Source organism: Ochotona princeps, chromosome 17 (assembly GCF_030435755.1).
Source record: "Ochotona princeps isolate mOchPri1 chromosome 17, mOchPri1.hap1, whole genome shotgun sequence".
NCBI classification, from domain to species: Eukaryota; Metazoa; Chordata; class Mammalia; order Lagomorpha; family Ochotonidae; genus Ochotona; species Ochotona princeps.
Window position 1 is genome coordinate 39,105,878 of NC_080848.1, and position 19,374 is coordinate 39,125,251.

The 19,374-nt window shown below is 42.8% G+C and overlaps 2 protein-coding genes and 1 non-coding gene across 4 annotated transcripts in view; 2 read left to right on the plus strand and 1 right to left on the minus strand.

Moving 5' to 3' along the window:
* Window positions 1–19,374, minus strand: part of METTL16 (methyltransferase 16, RNA N6-adenosine) — a 118,254-nt gene that overhangs the window by 15,845 nt on the left and 83,035 nt on the right. For both annotated transcript variants that reach the window (XM_058676244.1, XM_058676245.1), the window contains exons 4-6: window positions 15,567–15,707; window positions 12,746–12,861; window positions 9,153–9,295 (exon numbers count right to left, since the gene is read on the minus strand). In XM_058676244.1, the coding sequence (XP_058532227.1) occupies window positions 9,153–9,295; window positions 12,746–12,861; window positions 15,567–15,707 (400 nt within the window). The remainder of the gene's footprint in view (window positions 1–9,152; window positions 9,296–12,745; window positions 12,862–15,566; window positions 15,708–19,374) is intronic.
* On the plus strand, window positions 5,635–5,973 carry LOC101531460 (prefoldin subunit 4-like). Its single transcript, XM_036496135.2, has one exon. The coding sequence runs from the start codon at window positions 5,685–5,687 to the stop codon at window positions 5,916–5,918; it is 234 nt and encodes a 77-aa protein (XP_036352028.2). The 5' UTR covers window positions 5,635–5,684; the 3' UTR covers window positions 5,919–5,973.
* LOC131482459 (U6 spliceosomal RNA) lies at window positions 18,027–18,129 on the plus strand. Its single transcript, XR_009247015.1, has one exon. It is a non-coding gene; the product is annotated as a U6 spliceosomal RNA (small nuclear RNA).

Genomic DNA, 19,374 nt, shown 5'->3' on the forward strand with positions numbered 1-19,374 from the left:
ATTCACCAATCAACAAACTTTTTTTTTAACCATTTATTTGACCTGTGTGTATGTGTTTCTTTTTATTTGTTTTCCCAAGATTTACTTTATTTACTAGAAAGGCAGAGTTACAGAGAGAGGAAAAGACAGAGAGAGAGAGAGATCTTTTATTCACCGGTTTACTTCCCAAATGAACACAACAGCCAGGGCTGGGTGAAAGCTAAGCCAGGAACCAGGAACTTGTGGGTCTGCCACAGGGGTGCAGGGGTCCTCAGATGGTACTTCGGTGGTCTTGTGCTGCTGTCCCAGGCACATTAGTAGGGAACTGCACTGGAAGTGGAACAGCTAGGATTCAAACCTGCACCCACATATGGGATGCCATTACAGGCAGCAGCTTTAGCCACTAGGCCATAATGCCAGTCCCGTGTATGTTTCTAAACCAGTGAAAGCTAACTACAGACATCATCATTATCCCTTAACCCCAATATTTTAGTATTTACATTTTAAAAATCAGGATAATCTCTTATTTTCAAATTGAGAAAATTTAACATTTATACAATATTACTATCTGGAATACAGATATTGAAATTTTGCCAACTATCTCCATTTTTCTTTCCTGATGCAAGATCTAAAATATGATAATGCATTTTATTTACCGAACATGTCTCTTTAGCCTCCTTCAATCTGAACTAGTTCCTTGTTCCTTTTATTAGTACCTTCATGATCCCAATAAGTTTGAAAAAGACAAAATCCTAAGTTTCATTTCCTGAGGTTCCCACGCTGTTAAGATTTGGATTATGCCTTTTTGGCACCAACAGACAGAGAGGTCACCGAGCCCAGGTGCCTTAGGAGATACCCGGCCATGGGCCCAGCACGGGGCTCGGCTTAAGTCCTCACCTTGAATGCATCAGGAACCTATATGGGCGTCAGTTCTAATTCCAGAAGCTCCACTCCCCATCCAGCTCCCTGCTTGTAGACTGGGAAAGCAGTCGAGGACGGCCCAAGGCCTTGGGACCCTGCACCCGCGTGGGAGACCTGGAGGAGGTTCCTGGCTCCTAGCTTCAGATAGGCCCAGCTCCAGCCGTTGTGGTCACTTGGGGAGTGAATCATCGGACAGAAGATCTTCCTCTCTGTCTCTCCTCCTCTCCGTATATCTGACTTCGCAATAAAACATAAATTAAAAAAAAAAAAAAAAAAAGGAGCTACCTGGCCCTTTGCTCTGTGACTACACCCATAAGCAACCTGTGGATGAAGGGAAATACTCTGTTCTCATGTCTTCCACAGGCACCCACTACTGTGATGATCACAGAGGGGCAATGTTTTTGGACTTATCTTCTTACTCACTGGCATTCCAGTGTATAAAGAAGCTGAAAGTGCTTTCTGAATGCCAGGCACTACAGGGCACCCCCGCCTTCTACAATTACCCTGAGCAGCACCACAGTCAACCATTTCCCCACAGAACTCTGGTCCTTTTCAGTGAAGAATGGTTATTTAGAAATCTACCAATAAAATCTGAAACTCAAATGTAATACAGAAAAACAGCCAAAAGCAAAGGTTTGTAGTATTAAGGGATTAGGAATTGAGTATAAAAACTTCCAGTAGCAGGGTCTAGCACAATAGCTTAGTGGCTGAATCCTCATCTTTCATTTGCTGGGGTCCCATATGGGTGTCAGTTCGTATCCCAGCTGCTCCACTTCCCATTCAGCTCCCTGCACTCGTGTGGGAGACCCAGAAGAAATTCCTGGCTCCTGGCTTTGGATTGGCTCAGTTATGGTGGTTGTGGCCATTTGGAGAGTGAATCTGTATCTCCTTCTTTTTGTATATCTGCCTTCCCAAAAAAACAACAAATCTTTTAACAAAGCTTCCAGTAGCAAAAGCCTATACCTTATAGTATAGTAAATCCCTGGATATTCAGAATTAATTAAGGCAAAATACCCTGGATCAGCATTTTGGCACCACAAGTGGGTCTGCAATGCTGACATCCCATTGAGTGCTGGTTCAAGTCCTGCCTGCTCCACTTACGATCCAGCTCCCTGCTAATGTGCCTGGAAAAGCAGCAGGATGATGGCCAAAGTCACCCACAGGGAGCTCTACGCCCCTGTTCCTTCTTGACAAGCCTTAGCTCTTGTGACCACTTGGGGGAGTAAACAAGTAGGCAACAATTTCCCTCCCTCCGTTCCTTTCTCCGTCATTCTGCTTTCACTCTTCCTAACCTATGTTTCCAAACTATTTAAAATATTCAAATGCATATTTACATAGGTTTGTTTTCTTTTCTTTTTTACATAGGCTTAAAAAAATGCTACAACTCTACAAGCTTTGCTAAGACAACGGAAGCCAGGCTTTTAATTCCTTCCTGTCTAAAATGCCTGAAGTACTCAAACTACAAGTCTGTTGATTTTACTCTCTTCAGTGACCATCTAAAGCAGAGCCAACTGTGATAGAAATGCCACAAAAACCAACATGGTGAATCGGGAGCCGCCGGACCTGGGACCTCAGGGAGGCTTTGGTGTACCACACCTCCAGAGGAATCAAACTCGGCAGGAGACACAAGTTAAGGGGATGAAAAAAGAGAAACTAACTCATCTTTAAAAATATAAACTGACCCAGCTTCTTTCAGGCCATTTATCTTTGTTCTTTCTATCTTAGCATGAAGTAAAAATCAACATAGCAGCATCTGCCCCATTCAGAGCTCAAAAGTAGGAAACGCTCCCGCGTTTTAATGACAAACACGTTGTACGACCTGGAGAATAAGTTGGTATGTCATCTGTCCCTCAATAATTCTCTACCTTTCATATCTGTTTGGGGGAGCTGAGGAGCAAGTCTGCTAACAATACTTAAAAACAAACAAACGAACAAACAAAAAAACACAAAACACCACTTAATTGATTCGTAACTCTGAGTCCCAATCAAAGATGGCTGTCTGACAGCTGCCATTGTAGCACGGTGAGTAAAGCCTCCACCTGTGACAACAGCATCCCATTTGGATGCCAGCATATGTCCCAACGGCTTCACTTCCAACCCAACTTCCTGCTAATGGTCTAGGAAAAACAACAGAAGACAGCTCAAAGGTTTAGGTCCCTGCTACCAGTATGGGAATTACACTATGCTTCTGGCTTCAGTTGGGCTCAGCCTTGGGCATTGCAGCCACCTGGAGAGTTAAGCAGTGGGTGGAAAAGCTCTCTCTCTCTCAGAAACTCTTTCAAATAAACAAATCTTTAAGAAAATAAAGAAAGAAAGAAAAAAAGATAGTCATTCCTAATAGTATTTTTTAATTAAAGATTTTTAAAAAAAATTTTTATCACAGGGCCCGGCGGCGTGGCCTAGCGGCTAAAGTCCTCGCCTTGAACGCCCCGGGATCCCATATGGGCGCCGGTTCTGGTCCCGGCAGCTCCACTTCCCATCCAGCTCCCTGCTTGTGGCCTGGGAAAGCAGTCGAGGACGGCCCAAAGCCTTGAGAACCTGCACCCGTGTGGGAGACCCGGAAGAGGTTCCTGGTTCCCGGCTTCGGATCGGCATAGCACTGGCTGCTGCGGCTCACTTGGGGAGTGAATCATCGGATGGAAGATCTTCCTCTCTGTCTCTCCTCCTCTCCATATATCTGACTTTGTAATAAAAATAAATAAATCTTAAAAAAAAAAAAAGAAGTAATGCAAGTGAAGTTGAGATTACTCCAGGAGAGGATTCTTGGGAACACCCAATTAGCCACTGGACTGCGACCGCCACCACAGTGAAAATTACAGGGCTGGGGCTGTGAGTAGGTGTGCTAAGGGTTACTGAGGGTCACCCCAATAGGGCTGAGGCACCCACTGGTGTACGTGAGGACCAAGCCTATGGCAGGATAGGCTGGGCAAGGCCACAGTACTCATTAGTTCACAGGAGAGATAAGGTTGGGGATAGAACTCCCCAGGCAGCTGCATCCACCGGTATGTGAGCTGGCTGGTACACGTGATGGACTGCACAAGACCCTGCATTGGCTGGCGCACACAAGAGTTTGAGCTCATAGGATGTGTGGTCCAACTTTGGAGTGCATGCGTCAGGAGTGATCTTCCTCAGCTGCCTGTGCAATAGACAGCATGTCCTGACGCACAGGAGGACATGACTTCCTCATCAGAGGATGAAAAGTAGACCATACTGGACAGTTCTGGCAAAGCTTTGTAGCATGTTCCTGGGTCTGCGGATGTACTGACGTAGACTTTCTGACTTACTTACTTTTTCTTTCTTTTCTTTTCTTTCTTTCTTTCTTTCTTTTTCTATCTCTTTTTTAATATTTATTTTTTATTATTGGAAAAGCAGATCTACAGAGAGAAGGAGATACACCGATAAAGACCTTCAAGTAGCCAATACGGCTAGAGCTGAGCTGATCCGAAGTCAGGAGCCAGGATCAGAAACCAGGAGCCAGGGGATTCTTCCAGGTCTCCCATATGGGTGCAGGGACCCAAGGCTTTGGCCCATCCTGGGCCACAAGCAAGGAGCTGGATGAGAAGCAGAACAGCCGGGGTAGGAACTGGCGCTCATATGGGATCCCAGAATATGCAATGCACAGACTTAAGTCACTAGGCTATCGTGCCAGGCTCCTGAGGTGGACTCTGTCAATTCGGACCTTGGAAAGATTTTTTTGGACCTGGAACAATGAAACCAACAACTTCTCAGAACTATCAAAACCACGCAAATAGCAGTCTCGGAACACTCGTCCCCAAAACGGGGTCTCTAAGAGTGTCACCAAATGACTCTCCCACCCCGGGAGCTGATGTAGTACTACAGCAAAGAGCAGCTTCCTCCCTTGCCCTCCCTACGGACGTGGGAGGAAAAAAACTGCGACATCTGTCTAGTCCAATGTTCTCCAAACCTGACCTTCCCTACCCTTATCAGAGGCCCACGAGGGCGTGCAACTCTCTAAACAATATTAAAAAGAAAATAAAAAGATCTGATTGTTAACCATATGAAATAGTATTCATTTAATTCTACCACCACCTTACCAGGTGGCTACCATCAGCTCATTTGTACCAATGAGGAAACAACAAATATAAGTCAAAGGGTCAGATTCAAAGGGCCCAGACTCTGAAATCTGCTGCCCATCCCCAAAGCTATCAAGTGGAAGAGGATAAGGAACTGAAAGAGAAAGGCAGACAGAATGCGTGAAACCAGAATCAAACTGGCGCTCTGTAAAGCATAAATGTATGATTTCTGAAAAAAATCATTGGGATAGTGCCATAAAGGACGTCAGTTACAGATTTAAGCATCAGCGACAAGCATGGCATTCAGGCCACGAGGAGTTTGACAAAGGCTGGATAGGAGAGTCCTTAAAAAAGAAAATCTTACTAAATTATTAAATAACCTCAAAGTCATAAGCACAAGGTGAGGCGACAAGCACTTGTAAACCTTGTCTGCTGACAGAAAGGCTGTCTGCTTACGAGGCGGGGCTGGGGACTGCTCACTGGGCTACAGTCAGGAAAGCTGGGTTTTTAGGCTGCTAATTTTTAGAACCAAAAGTTTGGACTCGGAGGGGACGAGGAGACTGCGTTAGACTTCCCTGGGAGTTCTGGGCGCGCAGGGCGAGGGAGAGGACCCGGGGTAAGCGTGCCGTTGCGGCCCTCCCCATCTGGCCTCTTAGTCCAGTCCTAAGATGGCGGCCACCATGAAGAAGAAGTAAAATAGAAGTAAAAAAGAAACAACTCCAGAATTTAGAGGATGCTTGTGATGATATCATGCTTGCAGATGACGACTGCTTGATGATTCCTTATCAAATTGGTGATGTTTTCATTAGCCACTCACAAGAAGAAACACAGGAAATGTTAGAAGAGGCAAAGAAAAATTTGCAAGAAGAAATTGACACCTTAGAATCCAGAGTGGAATCAATTCAATGGGTGTTAGCAGATTTGAAAGTTCAATTATATGCAAAATTTGGGAGCAACATAAACCTTGAAGGTGACGAAAGTTAAACATTTTATAAAACCTTTTTTAATTTGTTTAATAAACTTGAATATTGTTTTAAAATAAAAAAATAAAATAAAAGAACCAAAAGTTTGGATAACCTTACCTCCCAACTGTCTCTCAGCCAGAAAACTACTTATAATACAAAACTTGACTGAAGTGGTGGCTGAGTGTGACCCAGATAAGCCCTGAATCTTACTGAGGCAGAATACCTTCAGTGCCATCCTAAGATGGTTCCATTGGACCCGGCGTAGTAGCCTAGGGGCTAAAGTCCTCACCTTGCATGCGCCAGGAACCCATAAGGGCGCTGGTTCTAATCCCAGCAACCCCATTTCCCATCCAGCTCCCTGCTTGTGGCCTGGAAATTAGTCGAGGATGGCCCAAAGCCTTGGGACCCTGTTCCCGTGTGGGAGACCTAGAGGAGGTTCCTGGCTCCTGGCTTCAGATTGGCTCAGCTTCAGCTATTGCAGCTCTTGGGGAGTGAACCAGCTGATGGGAGATCTTTCCCTGTCTCTCCTTCATTCTGTAAATCTGACTTTCCAATATTAAAAAATCTTAAAAAAAAAAGATAAATCTATCACATGTAACTGATTTTACACCATAAGGTTGTAAAATTCTGCTTACTCTGTACAATTTTTAGGAACAAAGGGAAAAAAAAAAATTCCAGAGGGATAAAAAAAACAATAACAAAAAAAACCCACCAGATGGTGGGGACAGTGCTACACCGCTTGTGATATGGCATCCTACACTGGCACTGGTTCCAGTCTCCTCTTCCTGCCCAGCTCCCTGCTAATGTGACTGTGGACCAACTATGTGAGACCCTGGCCACCCATGTGGGAAACCTGAGCCTCAGCACAGCCAGCTCCAGCTGTTGCAGCCGCTGGGGAGTGAACCAGCAGATGGAAGAGCTGTCTCTCCCTCTTTCTGGGGCCACTCTATTTTTCTTCTTTTTTTTTTCCCCTTTTAAAAAATTTGACAATCTTTACATAGTTAATTATGGCACCAAGGTTCAAGGGCTACAGGAAAGTGGGTAAGACTATTACTTCTACATTGTTTTTTTCTGTATCTGGGGTAAAGGGGGAGATACAGGGAGCAGCCCACCCAGTCTCCCACCCATCCCAGGTCCCTGATGTAGGGCATGCTTGGCCATTCACTTTTCAAACAACAAAATAAATAAATAAATCTAAACAAACGAACAACAACAACAACAAAAAACAGATGGTTAAGGTTAAGAAACTTGTTTTTAATCTCTTTTTTTAGAGGTTTAAAACAGGCAATTTTCACGGTATTGTAAAATTGCAGTCATGCACTGGAGTATAAACATCATGATGTTGACTATAAAAATGTGTGTGAGGACATGAACTGGAATATGTACAAAGGAAAGCAGGGTTAGCAGGAGGTAAAAACAACACCACTCTCTCACAGAACACTGCTCTATTTGCTTTTCACTAAAATCATTTCTCCCCATCACCCTTCATCTTCCCGCTCAATCGATCTTACTTGAATTCTAACATGGCAGACAGCTGAGTCCCGTGTTTGTTTTCACTTATTTGAGATGAAGAGAGAGATAGATACTGATTTTATTCACTTATCCATTCCCCAAATGCCCGCGATGGCCCTGGACTAGACCAAGTTGAAGCGAGGAACCAGGCAATCACCCTTGGACCTGCAGTTGGGTGGCAAGGACCCACCCACTTGAGCCATCACCCGCTTCTGCCAGGGGTGCGCACCCGCAGCAAGGCGGCGTCAGACACTTGCTGACACTCCTACGAGGCTAACGAGGCTAAACACCCAACCTGCTTTCTTTTCCAAAATAGTCTAATAGATCTGATTGAATCAATAGGGGGGAAACTATTTTAACCTTTAGCTTCAGCAATGCACACCTTTTTTTTTAAAGTAGACATCCATGAATCAAGCTGCTTTCTATGAACACCAGAATAAATTTACACTAATAGATCAGGATACTTGTCAATTTCAGGCCTTTTGCTAAAATAAGCAGCTTTAAATATTTGTAAATTCAAAAGAAAAGAAAAAAAAAAGTCTTCCATTTAGCAATTCTATTTTTGGGTTTTATATTAAAAATAAATGAAAGAAAGGTTTTGAAGAGGTGTTTGTACACCTAGGTACACACAACACTATTTACCAAGGGGAGAAGCATCCCAAGTGCCCATCAACAGAGGAACGGATAAACTAATTGTGGTGTCATATGTAACATGGAAAATCATTATTATTCAGCATTAGAAAAGGAAAGAAATTCTGATATATGCTACACTGATGATTCTTGAAAACATGATGCTAACTGAAAACGACCCAATCACAGAAGGACAGATTATATGATTCATGTAAAGCAGGAAACGAGACCCTTTCAGAGATGGGAAGAGTGGCTGCCAGGCAGGGCTGGGAGACGAGCCCTTTAATGTAATGGCTATGGAGTTATCGCTTTGAAAATGAAGGCTGGTTGCACAATACAAATGTCCTTATTGCTACTGAACTACACATTTAAAACATGACTAATATGGCAAATCTTATGTTATTATATTTGCCATATTAAAAAATAGAACTTCCTTATATCCCAATGCAAAATCCTAGGTCAAAAGCTCTTTCAGCTTTGAACTACCACCTTATCCATCACTTCAACAACACGTGGCAGGGTGAGACAAGTCAAGCAAGACAAATAGCTCTTTTGGAGTACCTTATGCTGCTTAATGACAGGTGTGTTGCCCAAAATAATTAGCTTTTAGAAAGGAACAGCCTTAACCTTACCACGGAGCTGGACAGTAATCGTGGTTTTCCTTCATTAAGCTCTTGACAGCTCAATGTCCTCACATCTGTCACTGTTTGAGAGACTGATTCCAAGAACATAAACGGCTTCAAGGACCAGGCAACACATTATTCTGGTTCATGGGACAGATCTGAACCCATCTGTTTTTTAATCAAAAGCCATATTTGAATCAGTTTTGTTCCATCACAGGCCCATTCTAGTGGGAGCAATACAGTCAGCTGTTGTTTTCCTCCTCCCTTTCTATGTAGCACAGATGATTACAAGAAACCAAAACCAATTCACGGCTCAAGAGCACCCTCAGAAACGAGATCTCTGCAGCCCTCAGCATCTCCACCTCTTCAATCTTTATGGGTTTATTTTTCACACCACTGATTGCTTTCCCCTGAGTGACATGGCTTCTTTAGGAATTACATGGAGATTGTGTGTGTGTGTGTGTGTGTATCTGTAATAACCAACTTACCTCAATCTTTTTTTCAGTTGTAAACTGTCATGGATGATCCTTTTAACGAACTCTAATTCGCCTCCTTCTGCCATGATCTCTGTGACGCCCCCAGTATTCACAGAGCTGGGGGGTGGTCTTCGAGGATTCCGAGAGTTCACTCCCTGAAGACAATGACAAGACGCTCAAGTGAAACCAAGACTCTGAATGTCATCTAAGTGCACATAACAACATTTAGATATCATTTTGTTTTCTGAGTATCATGCTAGATCAAGGAGCTACATACTACAGAGCCATGTCAATATTCTATTGTAAGCAACTTGCCAATACTCCCACATTGGTCTTTTACTTTTAATTTGTGTCAATAAATACAACTTTTTAAAACTTTTTTATACAGTTCAGTCTAACACATTTTCTTTTTCTTTGTTAAAGACAGAGACAAATGTATATTTCATCCAATGGTTTACTCCCAGACAGCTTTAATGTCCTGGAGCTGGGTCATGCCAAAACCAGGAGCATTTGGCTTCTTCCGATTTCCCACATGGATGCAGGGACTCAGGCACTTGGGCCACCATCTGCTACTCTCCCAGGGCATTTGCAGGGAGCTGGATCAGAAGTGGAGCAGCCAGGACTTTATTATTATTATTTTAATTTTCCATTTTTTATTCAAATGCAAACTGTAGCAAATCATGATCAGCTTTACTGTGCGGCCAGAATTTAACTCACACTGACATGGGTTGCTAGCAACACAGAAAAAGCTTTACTCGTTATGCCACAGTACCCAGCCCTGTTACTGCTTGCTTAAGCTTTCTATCTTGTTATCAAGCACAGAAAATTTACAAAAAGATTAAACAAATGTTGACTTACATTTTTCTTCTAGCACAAAATGCATCAAAATCTAAATACAAAAGCAAAAGCCACAGAACTTACAGAAACAAACCATACAAATAAATCTTTCATGGCCTTGAATTAGGCAAGGATTCTCAGATATGACATCAAAAACATTAAAAAACAAAAAAGACAGATGAATTGCATTTCCTAAAAATTAAAAACTTTTGAGCCACAAAGACAGAGAAGTGTTGAAAGAGAGACGAACATTGTGGCAAGGTGGGTGAGGCTGTCTGTGGTAACACCCCGCATGGACACCAGTTTGAGTTGCTGCTCCACTTCAGATCCGGGTCCCTGGGAAAAGCAGTGGAGGAGGGTCAGTGTTTGGGCCCCTGCCATCCCTGTGGAGAGCTGGAAGAGGCCCCCACTCCTGACTTGAACTTGGCTCAGCCATGGCAATTACCGCCATCTGGAGAGAGAGCAGATGGTGACGCTAATACATAAATAAGATACATAGTTAACAACAACAACAACAAATGCCAAAATACAATGCACAGAACGGCAGAAAACGTCTGCAAATCATTATCTAATCAAGGGCTTTGATCCAGGACAAAGGATATTTACAACTCAGTTATAAAAATAATAATCCAATTAAAAAAGTGGGCAAAGACTCTGAACAGAAAAAAATTAGCCAATAAACACATGACAGGGAGTGCAACATCAATCATCAGGGAAATGCTAACCCAGACAACGAGATGTCCACCACTTCACACTCACCAACACGACTACTATCAAAAAGACAAAGAAAAACAGTGTTGAGCATGTGGAAAATAGGAATCCTCAAATGTTACTGCTATGGAATGTAAAATGGTATAGGCACCTGGGAAAATGGCCCCAGTTCCTCAATTAACTAAACACAGAGTGACCATGCGATCTATCAGTTCCACTTTGGAGTGTACATCTGTAAGACATAAAAAGCTACACCCACGGGAATATCTGTACATTGATGCTCATGGTAGCAAATATACATGACTCAAAGTACACACCAAGCAACCCAAAGAGGAGTGGGCACTTGTTCCAATGGTTAGGACACTGCATCCCACATCCCAGTTCTAGGGTTCAAGTTCCAACCTGGCTCCCAATCCCAGCTTCCTATGGACACACACCCTGGGAAGGAGCAGGTGGTAAATCTCACAGTTGGGTACCTGGGAGAAACAATGAGTTGCAGATTCCTGATTTCAGTCCTGGCTGCTATTGCAGACAGATGAGGAATGAACTAATGGATGGAAGGGTTCTCTCTCTAAAAGAAATACTACAACGTAAAACATTTACTTTCTACAGCATAAAGTAGACCAGCAGTTGCTTAGGCCTCAGGACATGCTGGGGAGAACTAATACTGACTAATACTGGGTAATGGATTTCCATCCAGGGCAATGAAAATGTTCTAAAAATTGTGAAAATTGCTGCACATCTCTGAGAACATATTAAAAAAACATCCAATTCTATACATCAGATAGGTGAATTTTATGGCATATAAATTATTTCTCAGTAAAGTTCTTAACGTCTTCCCAACAGTAAGGACTAGGCTAGGGCCAGAATCAGGAGCTAGGAACTTTATCCAGGTTTCCCACATAAGTGAAACAGCCCAGTTGCTTAACCCATTTCCACTGTTTTCTAACACCTCCGGTGGTAGGAAGCAGAGTTGAGAGCAAGGAATTAAACCCAGGTTTTCTGATGTGAGATGTGAGCATATTTACTGGCGTCTTAACCACTAGGCCAAACCTCCCCCCAACATACGTGCACATTAAAAAAATGTAAATATCTTATACTGCAATATATATGCACATTTTAATACATCTTTAAAAAAAGATTTATTTATTTTTATTGGAAAGTCAGATATACAGAGAGGAGGAGAGAGAGAGGAAGATCCTCTGATGATTCACGCCCCAAGCGGCCGCAATGGCCAGAGCTGAGCCAATCCAAAGCCAGGAGTAAGGAGCCTCTTCTGGGTCTCCCACATGAGTGCAGGGTCCCAAGGCTTTGCACTATCCTTGACTGCTTTCCCAGGCCCCAAGCAGGGAGTTGGATGGGGAGTGGAACAGCTGGGATATGAACTGGCACCCACATTGGATCCTGGCACATGCAAGGCAAGAATTCAGCCACACTGGCTATTACGCTAGGTCCTACTCACTTTTTATTATCATTAGGTTTGCTAGATGCAGAAAAAGTTAACATTTTTTTTAACAGCACTGAAATTTCAAAACAGGTTTGCTCCTTTTAGTTAGTGCATCTCTTTTCATGTTCATGAGCAAATACATTTTTTTCACTTGAAGGCAGAGAATGGAAATCAGATACTTTTTTATCTCAAGTGACAGCAAAAAATAAAAACAGCCATTTCCTCCCTAAACCAGTGAATGTAGTCCAGGAACGGACTATCATCTAAATTAGTCTGATCAGAAGAAAATCTAAAGTCCAATGATTTGGGTAAGAAAACGCTCTCTCCTCACTCTGCCACCTGCTAACTACCACTTTAGAACGAGCAAACCAGATGGAGAACACAAGAAATGAAGTGCTGGCTACAGGTGGGAGAAAAGTGAAAAAAAACAGCCCCACTCTTTATGACATAGCAAATGGTTCCCAAAGACCAAATTACTGTTGGAATTCTCAGATGTATAAACCAATTTAAACTGGGTTTTCAGCTACTTCAAACTAAATCATTCTGATACTGTATTTGTAAAAAAGGGTAAATATTTACCGGAATTAGCTTTTGCTTTAAGATATTTTACCTTGGCTTCCAACTGATTGGCAAAAAAAGGAGGGTTGCACATGCAAAAGTCATAGATGATCTCAGATTCTTCCTTCAGAGCATCCATCAGGAGGGTCTTCTGTGGCACTTTCACCACTAGGAGAAAACACTGGAATTATTATCCACTACTGATGTGCTGTAGGGGCTCTGAAACATGGCCACAAAATCTCTGACACTATTCTCCTCATGAAGAGAGGCTCTGTATCGCATATTTTCACGGCAATGCAGAATAAAGCAAAGGGATGGAGGGCAAGGAGGGAGGACCTGTGCAGTGGCACAGTGCACTAAACCTCTGCCTCTGTCTGTGGCGTCAGTGTCTCATACAGACATTGGCCATGCCTGACTGCTCCAAATCAGATCCAGCTCCTTGCTTATAGCTTGGGAAATTAGCAGAGATGGCCCAAGTCCTAGGGCCCCTGTACCCACACTGAAAACCCAGAAGAAGCTCCTGACTCCTGGCTTTGGATTGACACAGCTCCAGTCATTGCAGCCATTTGGAGAGTGAACCAGTGAATGGAAGACTTCTCTCTCTCTCTCTCTCTCCCTCCCTCCTTCTCTCTGCAACTGTGCCTTACAAATAAAAATAAAAATAAATCTTCAAAACTAAATAAATAAAACAAGGGGATACCACTATATACCGATTAAAATGGTAAAATTCCTCAATGCTGACAAGTTACAATTCTTGCAAGGACGCAAGCAATAGGAATTCTCATTGACTGCTGGTAGTAACACAAAATGGTTCAGTCACTTTGCAGGGTCTTGGGGGATGACTACATATTATCAAGGAATCCATTTTTATGACTGTCACGAAGCTCAAGCTGTTAACATTGACATGGGTTTTAAAAGGACGTAACGTCACTCTATTCTGAACTCTCTGATTGTAACGGGTCTTCCTTCTTAACCTCACCCAAAACCCCAGATTCACAAGGTTTCAATCCCTGCCTTCCTATTCCCGGCCGAAGTCAAGCATGTAGGAGGCTTTTTCAGAGGAGAACATGACTTTGTCTTCCCAGAAGATAGCCCTCCAACTCACTTTATGAGGCAGATAGCAGCCCTAGCCACAAATAGGCTGGGGCCTGCGCAAGCCTCAACAGGTTCAGTCACTTTGGGAGACCATTGGCTGGTTTCCTACAAAACAAATTCTTTCCACACAATCCAGTAAGTATGTTCCCTGGTATTTACCTGAAGGAGTTGAAAATTTAGAAACTGCACACAGATATCTATAGCAGCCCTATTCATAACTCCCCAGACTTGGAAGTAACCAATGGCATGCTCAGACAATGAAATATTAAAAAGGAATGTGTTAAGAAAAAAAAAAAAAGCGGGGCAGGCAATTACCCAGGCAGTTAACAAGCCTGCATCCCACATCAGCGCTCCTGACTCCGCTTCCTTCTAACACACACTCCGGGAGGGGAGGCTGGGAGACAGCTCAGAAAGCTGGGTCCCACCCGTTCCCCACCCTACGTGTGAGCCATGCGCTGAGGGCCCAGCTGGCAGCACGAGCCCAGGACAGCCCGGCTTTCAGGGATGTGGGCAACGAACCAATGGCTAGAAAGGACCTCTCCTGGCCTCTCTACCTCTCAAATAAATAAACCATGTATCTTTAAATGTGTTCAAAAGATGTGGAAGAAATATAAATGAATATTAACTGAAAAGCCAACGTGAGCAGGTTACATACTCTGATTTCATCTGCATGACATTCTGGAAAAGGAAAAACTATGGAGACAACAAAAGATCAATGCTTTCTGTCCTTCCCACCTGACCAAACATATAATCATTCAAACAAAAAAAAAAAGATGAATGGTTGTTAGGTGCTGGGAAGAAAGCAGGGAAATGAAGATTTTGCTGGCAGTGAAACTATACTGCCTGACACTGCAATGCAGACACATGTCACCAGACAGCAAGCAGTCCAGATGAGGGACGCCCCAACACCCAGTGAGCACTGACAGGTGTCAGTGTGCATCCTCCATGGGGATGGGTCCCTCGGGTGACGGACGCTGACAGGGAGAGCAGCAGAAGGAATGTGGAAATCTGCTCCATTTTGTTGTGAACAAAAACCAACCTAAAAAAAGTATCTGTTACAATACACAAATAAACAAAAACACAACACTTAGAACTGGTCCTAAGGGTATGTAGCAAAAAAAGCATTCATTCCTGAGAATTTACTAAAATGAGTAAACAAATAAGTTCACCTCAGCAAGCAGGCAAATTCACAAATACAGAATCAACAAATCATGGAATTAAGAATTTTTTTGTTTGTTTTTCTCAAAAAGCATTTTTGAGAATTTTTTTGGTGGATTTTCTTTTTCTTCTAATTCTAGTATTAAAACAACTCATTATAACGTGCCAGATTTTTCAGAAAGATTTATTTATTGTTTTTTAATTGCATAGTCAGATATACAGAGAGGAGGAGAGACAGAGCAACATCCTCCATTCGTTGATTCACTCCCCAAGTGGCTGTAATAGCCAGTGCTGAGCTGACCTGAGGCCTGGAGCCAGGAGCTTCCTCCAGGTCTCCTATGCAGGTGCAGGGTCCCAAGGCTTTGGACCGTTCTCAACTGCTTTCCCAAGCCACAAGCAGGGAGCTGGATGGGAAGTGGGGTTGCTGGGATTAGAACCGGCGCCTATGTGAGATCCTGGCACATGCAAGGTGAGGACTTTAGCCACTAGACTACTGCACTGGGCTTGTGCCAGATTTTTTTAAATGACCAATATCTAATTAAAGCAAGAGATGAAATGTTTTGCAATTAGAAAGGTTAATAAATCAGTCTTGAAGGAGACTGTTACTCTGTGGAGCTCACCTTTTATGAGATCAGATAAGTTATTCTGTTCCACGTTTTTCTTTGCATAGTTGAAACACATATCATCCACTTCTGTTGCAAGGAAATACCAGCCATTTAAAGTCGCTCCAAGTAAGGGATAGATGCAGGATGCTCCAGTTCCTAGTAAGACGAAAACTCCAGATATATTCATATAGTGGGGGAAAAGGCAAGAGAGACAGTGGAAACACTGCTCTTCCTCTCAGAGTCAGTACAGTTCGCACAACTGAAATCACAAGAAACCTTGTGGCTAATGGGTTGGGTTCTTCAGCTGTTTCCTGTATATTTGTCTTCCCTTGGAATGAGATTCAAATTTCTAGAGGATAGAAAGTCTGCTGCCTTCATTTTTTTTTCACTATGTTGTATGTTAAAGGAACTACACAGAGCTAAAGGTTAAGAAATATATGGCTAATCAAAAATAGTGAAAATTCAAGTTACTTGATAAAAAGTCTTCATTTTAAATTCACACAGAACTCAATTTTTCTTAAAAGAAAATCGATGCTCTTTCTTAGAACAGATCCACATACATTTCATTCTCCAATGGAGGGAAAATCATACACAATCCAAAATGATAACCGACCTAGTCCCCAAAGTTCTCTTGTCCCGTGAAAGAAGTCTGAAGTAAAAAAGAAAAAAGAAAGAACTTACTTCTTAAATGTGACAGAAACACCAGGAATTGGCTGGCTCCCAGCACAGCTCCAAGTGAGCTACTCATAGGCAAATCAGAAAATCACTTTCTGACAACCAATGATTGGTCCTGAACTTGTGGGTAGATTCCCCTAGCTTTCCCCTAGCCACACCTGGCCTAGCCTTCTAAGGCTCTGACAGGTGAAGTAGAGCCTGGAGATGCTCCTTAGATACAGAAACCCAAGGCTCCCCTCAGTTACCTTAGGAGCTGTCCTGAACAGGCAGGCTAGGGAAGATGACACAGCTGATGACCAGGACACACAGCTCCCTGAGTTACACTGACTCCTGCACAGCCTACCACGAGTGCCCGGCTCTCCTGACCTGCTGCCTTACATGGGGACTTGTGACATGCAGAGAGGGTAAAAGCTACTCAAGTGCCTCTCAAAAACCATAGTTTTTTTTGCTCCAGCTGGCCTTTCTGCTGAGCCACTGTCATCCAGAGTAGGAGGAAAACCCATACCATATCCCAGGGCCTTGACCCCTCACACAGCCAACTCTCTCTTCATACTTCAATTTCATTTCAAAGAAAAAAAATACCTCTAGTATCTCCAGGGAAACAAATGCCAGTAAAAGTTTGTCTGCCCCCATCCTCAGAGCTTCTCAATTCTGAAGACCAAAAGACTTGTAGGCTAATATTCCAATCCCCTTAGAAAGTCAAATGACATTTTAAAATTGGGTAATAATTTTGTAGTGATAAATAAAAATGGAAAGTAGCTAATCATAGAATTAGAGCAAGCTGATGGAGTCTGGGGGAAGATTTTATATAAAACCCTAATTAGAATGAATGTGATTTCAGCAAGTAATGCCCCTTGTGAAGAGCTGGAATCCATTAACCTTCCATATCCCCAAGTGCTTTTTTTTTGGAGGGTCTGGGGCAAAATTAAAATCAAACTAGTACCGGGGCTCGGCAGCGTGGCCTAGTGGTTAAGGTCCTTGCCTTGATCCCATATGGCTGCTGGTTCTATTCCCGGCAGCTCCACTTCCTCTCTGTCTCTCCTCCTCTCAGTATATCTGACTTTGTAATAAAAATAAATAAATCTTAAAAAAAAAAAAAAAAAAAAAAAAAAAAAAAAAAAAAATCAAACTAGTACCAAACAGGTTGTCAAGCTTTTTAAGCTTTCTAGAACCCATCATCTAGTCTTCTGTCATGATTATAAAAGGGTTAAAGCCCACGGTGATGGTTACAAAATGCTGATTTCAGAGGAAATGCTCGTAATTTCTTTATTTTTCAGATTTATTGGAAAGGTAGGTGTACAGAGAAGGAGAGAAAGACAAAAAGATCTTCCATCCACTGGTTCTCTCCCCAAACGGCTGCAATGGCAGAGCTGAGCCAATCCGAAGCCAGGAGCCAGAAGTTTTTCTGGGTCTCCCACATGGGTGTAGGGTCCCAAGGCTTTGGGCCATCCTTGACTGCTTTCCAGGCTACAAGCAGGGACTTGGATGGGAAGTGGAGCAGCCAGGACACGAACTGACAACCATACGGGATCCTGGCACTTACAAGGTAAGGATTCATTCAGTGAACCATCAGGCCAGGCCCCAGAATTCTCAGTGTTAAAAGAATGAAGTATTTATTCAGCAACACTCAACAAATTGTTTCCTAGACACTTGCTTTGTGCCTGAAATCTTGCTAGGCCTTGGATTAGCACACACAGCAAGGAAACAAAATAAAAGGCTCTGTGCTTTGCAACCCAATGGCAGAGAATGGCACTAATCATATAATCAGACAAATGAAAATACAGCTGAAAATGAATGAAGGTGCTCGCTTCAGCAGCACATATACTAAAATTGGAACAATACAGAGATTAGCGTGGCCCTGTGCAAAGATGACACGCAAATTCATGAAGTGTTTCATATTTTTATTCTGTCAGCTCTGCTTTCAAACCAAGAGATGGTCTCCCCAAGAAACTGTTGAATTTATCTGAACAATAAGATGCTGGACTCTATGCATGATACATGTTTGCAATAAAAGAATCATGACTGGTTTTGTCTGTAATACTGTAATAAGGTGGAGGAATCCACCATGGGGGGAGAGCATGGGGAGGAGTTGGGGGAATTTCAGAGCCTATGAAACCGTGTCACAAAATGAAATAATAATAATAAAAAAAATGAATGAAGGAAAAAAACCCACGGCTTTCTGAAATCTTGTTAACTCAAGAACTCATCTTGGGCTGTACTGTCAAGAAGAGAAGGCTTTTTTTGAAAAGGCAAAGCTTCAGACAAGAATTAAGGTACAGCATACATGAGAATGAACACGGTAAAGCAGGAAAGTCCCAGGCTCAGGCAACAACATATACAAAGGCTTGGGATCACGACAGCTTTAACAGAACCTTTTAAAACACATTATAGCAAACAAGGGTAAGAATCTCAAAAGATGAGGCTATCGGAAGATTGGAGACGCGAACAGGATCAGACACCAGAATTGTAACAAGGCCACGACCAAATTTTAGAGGTTCATCATAAAAGCTGCAGGATGCCATCAAAGTAGGAAAATATGTGATCACACACAGATATAGGTATCTTTCCTAGATGGAATGCAGAGAATGGAATGGAGCAACAACATGCTTGATGAAAACAGACTAGTTGAGAAGCTACTCTGCAGACAAGATGAGAGACAATGGTGAATCAGACTGGGCTGGTGGCAGACAGAGAGAAGCAGATAATTTAAGAAACCGATCGGGAGCCTGGCACAGTAGCCTAGCGGCTAGAGTCCTCGCCTTGCATGTACAAGGATCCCATATTGGCGCTGGTTAAAACCCTGGTTGCCCTGCTTCCCATCTAGCATCCTGTTTGTGGCTTGGGATATTGCACCTGCGTGGGAGAACTGTAAAGAGGTTCCTGGCTCCTGGATTCGGATTGGCTCAGCTCTGGCTGTTGCAGCCACTTGGGGAGAGTTTCCTCTGTATCTCCTCTTCTCTGTATACCTGACTTTCCAATAAAGATATTCAAATCTTTTTTTTTTTTTTTAAGATTTACTTATTTTCTTGGAAAGTCAGATATACAGAGAGGAAGAGAAACAGAGAGGAAGATCTTCCGTCCGATGATTCAGCAGCAAAGGATGATACAGGTGCTTAGGTCCCGGACAAACAGGTGGGAGACCCAGTTA